This window comes from Chondrus crispus, genomic scaffold, assembly GCF_000350225.1.
Source record: "Chondrus crispus Stackhouse genomic scaffold, scaffold_62, whole genome shotgun sequence".
Taxonomy (NCBI): domain Eukaryota; phylum Rhodophyta; class Florideophyceae; order Gigartinales; family Gigartinaceae; genus Chondrus; species Chondrus crispus.
The window spans coordinates 299,512-308,412 of record NW_005178579.1 but is presented as its reverse complement, the minus strand read 5'-3'; the positions used below and the strand labels follow the sequence as shown (position 1 = coordinate 308,412).

At 49.6% G+C, this 8,901-nt stretch overlaps 1 protein-coding gene across 1 annotated transcript; it reads left to right on the top strand.

Annotated features, from left to right (window-relative positions):
* The first annotated feature begins 7,556 nt into the window (after positions 1-7,556).
* On the top strand, positions 7,557-7,724 carry CHC_T00007138001 (hypothetical protein). The gene has a single exon (XM_005710559.1). It carries the CDS (start codon positions 7,557-7,559, stop codon positions 7,722-7,724), a length of 168 nt encoding a protein of 55 aa, XP_005710616.1.
* Positions 7,725-8,901: the final 1,177 nt, after the last annotated feature.

Below are 8,901 nucleotides of genomic sequence, written 5' to 3'. Positions count from 1 at the left end.
TCTTCGGGCGCGGGGCGCGAAGCCCCGACCGTAGCGGCAGGCATCGGCGGCGCCGCGAGACGTTGGCTGACGACTGCGAGGATGTCCTGCACGCCGCACTACGAAGTAAATCTGGCCCGTAACGTTACGATTAATTTAATTTTTGATTTGGCCGTACCAATGATAGTCAAGACATTTTTTGAGCAAAATTTTTGATACTGATTTTGCACCGAATTCCCTGCAAGCCGTAATCTATTGGTACTCTTCCAATACCTTGCCGTCGCTGGGCCAACTGAAAAAAATCGCAGATTTACAATTGGACATGGCAGTGCCTTATTGTAATATTTGGCGTTACTGCCATACGTGCTGGGCTGATCCATCTCAAAAACATCCCAGATTAACCGCTGGGCATGGCCATGCAGTAGTTTATTGCGTTTTGGTACTGTCAAACAGACTGGAATGATCCAACGTTTGTTTCTGGTCGGCGATGTGCACACGTAGGATCGGGTCAATGCACGGCACCCGTGGTACCAGTTGTCATATAGGATGGGAGCAGTGTGAATTGCGAGCAAGAGTCAGTAGTCGGTTTACCACTATGTTAGCTCCCTATCTACATACGCTACGCAGCGCAATATACAGTCTCCTTGCCGCTTCAAGCTCCGACGACCAACTGTTGTGGGGACAAGCGCAGATGTAAACTGAAGTAGGTTAGATACTGCGTGCAGCACGCCTGTCCGGCCGGACTGATTCGCAAATCGTTAACGACAACTTACAATCCATCCAACACTTTCACGCAACAAGAACTGCCCAACTTCCGGCGCCGATGCCATGTGACACCTCCAATCATGACGGAGTTGAGTTGACCATGACTTCAAGTTCCGATGACCAACTGTTGTAGGGACAAGCGCAGATGTAAACTGAAGTAGGTAAGATACTGTGTGCAGCACGCCTGTCCGGCCGGACTGATTCGCGAAGCGTTAACGACAACTTACAATCCATCCAACACTTTCACGCAACAAGAACTGCCCAACTTCCGGCGCCGATGCCATGTGACACTTCCAATCATGACGGAGTTGAGTTTACCATGACTTCAAGTTCCGATGACCAACTGTTGTAGGGACAAGCGCAGATGTAAACTGAAGTAGGTAAGATACTGTGTGCAGCACGCCTGTCCGGCCGGACTGATTCGCGAAGCGTCAACGACAACTTACAATCCATCCAACACTTTCACAAAACAAACACGGTTTTAATTCAGTCAGGTTCGCACGCAGACAAAGGCGATCTCATCACAAGAATTTGAAGATGGTCAGATAGTGCGGACATACGCGGATAAAAATGCAACGCACGTGCGTGCATATCAACCTACTTTCAGCGCGTTTCCTATCACGACGACATCGAGATCGATCAACTGTAGATCGACCGTTCGCAGCCCCATCCACCAGCAATAGCACTGGCGATCTCTCGCTATCCTGATCACCCATACACCACAAGCGGGCCCGCCGTGACCCTATGGCATCGATCTTGCGCCCTCATACGCGAAACGAACTGCGTGGTTGTTTGTGTCCAAAGATACCTTCGGTCAGCAGTAGATTGGCCAAGGAAGAGCGAGGTGTCCAACTCTTGACGGGATCGGCGAGACGTGTAACCAGAAGTCCGCCCAATTTCAATTCAGATGGGATGGGTGCTGAAATCTGATAATTTTCCAGTAGAAAACGCCACTCCGCGAATAATCAGGTTTTCCAGCGTCTGAAACACCAGGTTCCTATTCCCTTCATGCTATTCTTGCAGGGAAACCCTTTCTCCTCGTCTGAAAGTAGAATGCCCCGCCACCCAAAACATTGGCAGAGTGTTTGATGGAGTTGTCCCTCGATACGTGACAGGAGTTTGCTGAGCAGGCGTGGTACAGCGCCACGCGACGGACTCCATCAGTGAGACAGAGCACCTGTATAGACTCTGAGTTCAGTTCCGCGGATATCCTCAGAGTTTTACGATCATCCACTCTGCATCTTACGACAGCCGCGTGAGGACTCTCGTCCTCTCTCTGCAAGACCCCAACAACAGCGAACAGGTTCAATGACGATCCGACCGCCCCATTTGCATGCAAAAGCAATCCCTTCGTCCCTCCGCGCGGTAACATAACCTGGACGACACATCCCGGCTCAATCGTGTCATGCGAGTACGTCCGTGGGGACGCACTCAAGTAGCTTCTGCGAACGCGCCGAGCAGACGAGAACAACTTGACTTCCGACTTCTTTGACGTATCAAATTCTGGACGGAGATTTTCCAGGATGTTTGTAGCCCGTGACAAAAGCTGCGACAAAAGCTCAGATGAATCTATCGTTTCTGTTTCTGATATGCAACAGCTGGACAGCTCATTGACATCCTTTTCACAATTCCCCTCCCATCGTACGGAATCTCCCGTCCAAGCGGGGTTGACCTTCCCATTCGACCGCATCTCGTCCATCAACGGTTTGACAAATAAATCAGATATACTAACATGTGTGTCCTTCAGGAATCCCTTCAATTCATCCGAAGCCTGTGACAACTCGTTGCAAGCTTCGCCGAGAAGCAAGCGTCGAAGGCCTCTCCTGCATTCCATCTTCAGTCCGGCATCCGAAGTTTGTGTCATAGTGCTGGACAGCAACGCCAACCGCCCTTGCCAATCATTCCCCAAACAATGACCCACGGCCGCCAAATGTCCTTTTTGGTGATTACCCCGGACTATGCACCTCTTCAAAGGTTGATGAGCATTCTCGAACACCAGTTCCATAAAGTGACGTACATGCCCGAAGGCAGGAATTGTGTGGTTGTTCAACTCGATTAACCTGTGCAGGTTCGGCTTGTCCAAGCTGGGGCGACCTTTACCCACTCCTTGGCAATAATTTGCGCAAAACTTGTCTGCCTCAGTCACATACTTCTCAGCCCTTTCCAGCAAGTCTGCATGGTATTGAGCTCCATTATCACTTGTCACATACAAATAATCTGAGACACCATCCGCCTCTTCCGATGGCCACCAGTACGTCAACGCAATCAATTCCTGCAATTGCGTCAATAGATCCAACACAACAGTGGTTTCTTCACTCTGGATCCCCGGGAACAGTTGGTAGAAAACCGGAACGCACACGAGAAGGGCACAGAACACACCTGACAGAGTCATGGAATTGAGTTCATTCTTGGAACTAAAAACTGATGATTGCCTCTTCACCCATTGTCTCGGAGGGCTCCACATATTGCCATGTCAGCTTTTGCCCTGAACGCGGCCGCGTTTCTTTGTCGGTTAATCACGTGGAAGCCTACCTCGATAACGTTCTTCGCGAGACCGGCCAGCAAATGGTCAGGCGCGACGACGTTACAGCGATATGCTTCAAAACGTCCTGACACCACACGCTTTCCATCGCTTGTTAACTGTATGTCAACGCGTACGCGCTCAAGTTCCCTTTGCAATGCAAGAAGAGGAGAACTTTCGTCACTAACCTTGTTGCTGTCTTTCATACCAAGCCGGTTTGTGTCTCGACTGTCAATTTCGCTGTTGCGAAGAGCTTCATGGCGTTCCATGCACCTCAAGGACGCCGTGCGGTGTGCATGGACTTTTGTTGTATAGCCGTATCCGCTCTCACCGACGCCGGTGTTCTTCCGAAATGTACAAAGAGTGCAGGGCGTATTTGCTGTATGTCCCATAACATCCAATGTTTCAGCGGCCGCTGGATAGTCAGCCACAAAACCCACCACGTCGACAAAGATTCTTACTCTCTCGCCGGTAGGCGTGTGTGCTTCCACACCTTCTGTTGTACACTTAACCAAGTCTGGAATGATTGAGAGCAGTATATTGTTCGTTGATACACCTGGAGCGGTTAATCCAATTATTCTGACAGACGATCGCGTGTTACGACTTCGCGGTGGTAGTCCAAGCGGGATCATGTAGCATCCACCTGCTGAACCCTGCCAATACAATGAAGAGAATGGGGAAAAGTCATCGAAGTATAGGAGAGCGCGATAGACCACGAACTTTGTTCCATCCATTAAGCGGCAGCTGTTTTGCATTCTTCTGTCAATGTTGCGGGTGCGTCCCGATATTTTGGGCTCTTGGAGGAGGAAAGGCAGCCCTTTCAAATGTTGAGTACCGAGCAGACGAAAGGGTTTGTCTGGAGTTCCATCGCCACCATCATTGAAACGCTGACCGGCCCCGTTTGTACTCATGTTTTGAAACCAAAACAAACTGTCTGAGGTGAGACCTTCCTTGTGTTTCCAAAACCTAGAAACCAACATACACATTCTCGACGTTGCCACTGCTTCACTTTCTGTAGGTCGAAGGAGGGTGCAAATATCCCCAGGCAACACCTTCTTCGAAGAACAAGCCCTTGCTTCAAAATCTATCCTTCCATCTCTACGCCTCACAGATCTATTATACTTTTCCAATGGCGGTGCTGTACAAAACTGCCTGGCCAGGCAATTTTCCACGCCACGGAGAACCTTCATCGCCATTTTGGCGCTTCTTGTAACATTTCCCTCACTTCCCACGCACCACACGGCTGAAATTATACACTTCATTACAAAGTTATTCTCTGCGTTCTCATGAACACGATAGCCCAGATTGCGCACGTCAAGTGACGAACGTGATGGAAGCAGTTTTGACAGTTCCAGTCGAATCACGGCACCCGGGAACGCCTGCACAGTACATGAACCATTGTGGACGTAAAGTGCTCTCGTAGCTTCCGATATTATCTGCCGCTCTGCAACCAGCTTCGAGCTTTCTATGCATTCTGCGTCCGCCACACCACCATGCCATCGACTGGATTTCGGATACATTGAGTTGAAGAACGGAGCCATCATGATGTCAACTTTCGCCCATTCACTTGGTGGAACGATACGAACAGGAGTTTTAGACCCGTTCGAATATTGCGATGCGGTCTCCTCATTACCCCCCAAATTTTCAACCAATGACGTTCGGTTGAATGCCTTCTTCTTTCGTCGGACGACAAAGTACTTGAGGTCACTCTTGGGAAAAAGATACTTCAAAGCATGCGGAAAGAGAGTCCTCTGTACGGTGGAATAAGATGGGAACTTAATAGAAGGAGAAACCCAAGACAGTATATCTCTCAGGAGGTTATACTGTTTGACCGTATAGCGGACGCTACCGCAAACTATTACGAAGCCCAAAATGTTGTACCATGGTTCGAAAAGCTTCCGAGACGATAGAAATATTCGCAAAACTTTCTGGCTGTCCAGCCTGCTTCCCATTTTGGGATCGTCACTTGATAAACTCGGAAGGCACTCCATCCCCTCACAGCTCTCTTGATAAATACTTGGAATAATGATATTGTAATTTCCCACTAAAACACCGTTTAGATCGCTCTCGGGAGCGAATTGTTCCGAGTCGCCAAGTTCTGGGAAGTGGCCTTCATCATAGTCGACAAGATCTATTCCTTCTTCGACGACAACCGTTTCTCGATGTTCCGAGCCCTTTATCTTCGATCTAGTACCTTGATCTCCAGTCTGATTGTTCGACGAAGCGTGCCCATTCAACACTCCCAAAATATCAGCCGCTTCGCCAGTTTCCGGAAGCTCGAGAGCTGGGGTTTCTTCTGCTTCCATAAGTGCGGCCGCATCTGCATCCCCATCGAGATTGCATCCTGGTCGTGTATGCACGTCATGGAACAGGGCTGCCAGGTCTGGCAAGTTAGGGATGTTGTCCATCCAAGTAGTGCCCATCGTACGACGTCTCTTTCTTCGACCTGACATATGAGGAACGGTGGTGCTGTCGTCCGATATTTTCGTGTGGATTATGGTGTTGGGAGAAGTGAGAGTGTAGGATGTTGTTGAAGGAACAGTGCGCAGGGGTCGCCAGGCCTGGCGGTTTAGATTTTGCACACCAAATAATTACATTACAAGTGGCGGTCTGCTAGTGTCTATCCGACCGTGAGGACAAAATTTGAGGACAAAGGGATTTTTCTTCGAACTCCTTGCTTGTTTTTTAGTTCTGATTTGACTACTGGGTACTCCACATAGCCCTTGACATAATCAGCATAAATCGTTTGTTGTGGAGACAAGTTCTACCTCTAAAAGTGAAGCAGAACTTGGAAATCTTCACTGTAAGCAGTTTTCTTTGTTGTACGAAATTGAAAATGGCTTCTTCGTGATTTACAAGGTGTTTCATTGACAACCCCGCCGTTCAAGTGCGATATGGCGGTCTTGAAGTATTCTTTCAGAAGAATTCGTGTCGGCTAAATGATGAAAAATTATTAAATTTGTCGGATCTGTTGAGGTATGATAAGCTTGGTCGGTCGGATACACACTACAGTACAGGGTATTAACTCTGCCTTTTTCTGTCCACCGTTGTTTACTCCGGTATCCCCCAACCTCCTCTTTCTTTCCCCTCACTAATCCACCATGACCACTGCCCTCGCATCTCCTCCCGTCCTTCTCTGCTTCTGTCTTTCTCTGCGCCCTCTCACGCAAGCCACGCCCTCGCTGTTGCACCGGCCCCACCCCTCGCATAAGACAGCAAAATCATTTACACGGTGAGCTCCTTGCCCTCGCAGCGATCTTAAGGGGTATGAGGCAAAGTATGAGCCGTTTCGACAAGTGCAGCACATTGACAGGCAAGACCACGAGATTCAGATGGCAGATGGGGACCGCGTCGGCGAGTTCTACGTCAAGTTTCACGGACCCAAGCAAAGTAGGTTGTCCCTCGCTCCTCTGCTTTTGTAGTACTAGCCGTGCTTTTGTTTGCGTGGGGAACCGTACTAACGCCTGTTTTTCATCTTTGGTAATGACGCACAGCTCCGTACGAGGGCCCGTCCGACGTCGGCAAAGGCACTCTAATCGAGAAGCTGCGTCAAGAATTCCCCACCCTATTCGGCTTCTCCGTCTCGCACACGTCTCGCGCCCCGCGCCCCGGGGAAGAGAACGGCAAGCACTACCACTTCACGACAGCCGAACAGATCGAGTCCGACGTAGCGAAAGGCAAGTTCATCGAGCACGCCGAGGTGCACGGGCGCCACTACGGAACGTCCGTCGCGGCCGTGGAGACCGTGAAAGAGCAAGGCAAGATCTGCATACTCGACATCGACGTGCAAGGGTGCCGCGCAGCGAGAGCGAAGGAGCTTGTGGCAAAGTACGTTTTCATTGCGCCGCCAAGCGTAGAGGAGCTCGAGAAGAGGCTCAGGGGGAGGGGCACAGAGGAGGAGGCGGCCATCGTCACGAGGTTGGGGAATGCGATGAGGGAGATCCAAGCCAGGGACGAGAAGGGATTATTCGATGCTGTTATCGTTAACGATCAGTTTGACAAAGTGTACGCAGAGCTTAAGGAGCTAATCAAAGGTGATGTGGAAGAAGCGATTAAGGCGCAGGCGTGAGAACGGGGCAGACGTAGAATTGGAGTAAGGCGTATCTATAGCTTGGTGGGGTGTCTCTGGAAGGGGGAAGTATAATTTTGACTTTTCGAGGTTTCCGCTTTGTGAGGGAATTCATCTTTGTAAATACCATACTGTAGCAGGCTTGCGTGCGCTCTTCTGGACGAGCAACTCGAAGAAGCGTATCGTCCTTTGAATGAAAACTACGTTGAGGACGGAGATGCTATGTTCCGCTTTGATTATTCCCGGGAGTTTTTGAGGTGGGCTTTGCTTCCACCCGGATGGCATCCAACTTGGCATGTGGGCGTCCGTGTCAAGTCCAATAAGAAACTCGTAGCCTTTATTACGGCTGTCCCAGCGACCTTGCGTGTTCACATGGATTCCACCAGCTAAGGGACTGTAAGCAAGAAGAGGCATGTTTGCGTTCGATGGGGCACATGCTTCAGCCAAATGAGCCTCAAAGTCTCGATATATTAAACTGTAGTTGTTCTGGACAGAGACCGGTGCCGCCGCACCAAGTCTGCGTGCTACGGCATCGAACTGAGCCACTCCCCACGCTGTTTCATTGCTCAGCCCGTAGTTACGTACCTTTCCTTCTCTGATCAACTCATCCATAGCGGACACCTGTACCTCAAACGAGACACTCGAACGCTCCTTCGAAAAGTCATAAGCACCGGCACCGAACATCCGGACATACCGCCTTGTAGCTCGTTTTACCGGGCGTGTAACCGAGTTTCTTCCGCCTCATACAGCCACGCATCTCGCACACATCTGTGACTCTCGAGGTGTACATCGATCTGATCCCGTTGATATGAAAAACGCCACGCTGCTTATCGCGATTCCACTTGCTTCTCGTTCCCACGGGCAGGCCTATGTCCAAAATTCAGGATACACTTACCACGCAAATAAACTCGTTTCCACTCTCTCACCCTCTTCGAGCTAGCATGCGGTGAACTGGCTTTCTCGACGACTGACTGCTTGAGTTGGATTATTCTGTGGGGACACGATAGGCCATACCATTATCAGTTTCCGAAAGACTGATTAGGGTGGAGTAGTGCTTCACAAAATAATACGTGTGCGTCTTGTCGAATCCTGAAAGAATGCAAAGACATGAGAAACTCTGAAACACACTTCAACTGCTGCCAACTTGCATCGCGTAGTGCTGTTGCAATGGCGTTATAGCGGACACTTACCTTCAGTTTGACAAGGCAGTAAACCAAATTGCTCATCTGTTTCGCATAGTTTCGACATCGCCTGCGATTGAATCGATAACGAGTAGCACTCGGTGAATTTAGACCTGTAGAAAAGACCATATATGGTGAGAGATCGTTCGCACAAAGGCTTCAGCCCTTTGCTATTCAAATTACATACTAGTAATTGTCTTGAAGCGCAACAGTTTTTCTTCCGAGAATGATCTCCCGCGACAATATCACAAGTGCAACTTTCAATGCCATGAACCCCAGTTAACTTCACGAGATGGATATCCGATCCTGAAAAGACTTTTCTTTGCAAATTCAGACGCACTTCCTAGATCTCCATACACCGTGACCTTGTAAGCGCTCTGAAGCGA

Coding starts and splice junctions, on each gene's coding strand:
- CHC_T00007138001 (XM_005710559.1), top strand. CDS start 7,557: ATGTTCCGCTTTGATTATTCCCGGGAGTTTTTGAGGTGGGCTTTGCTT.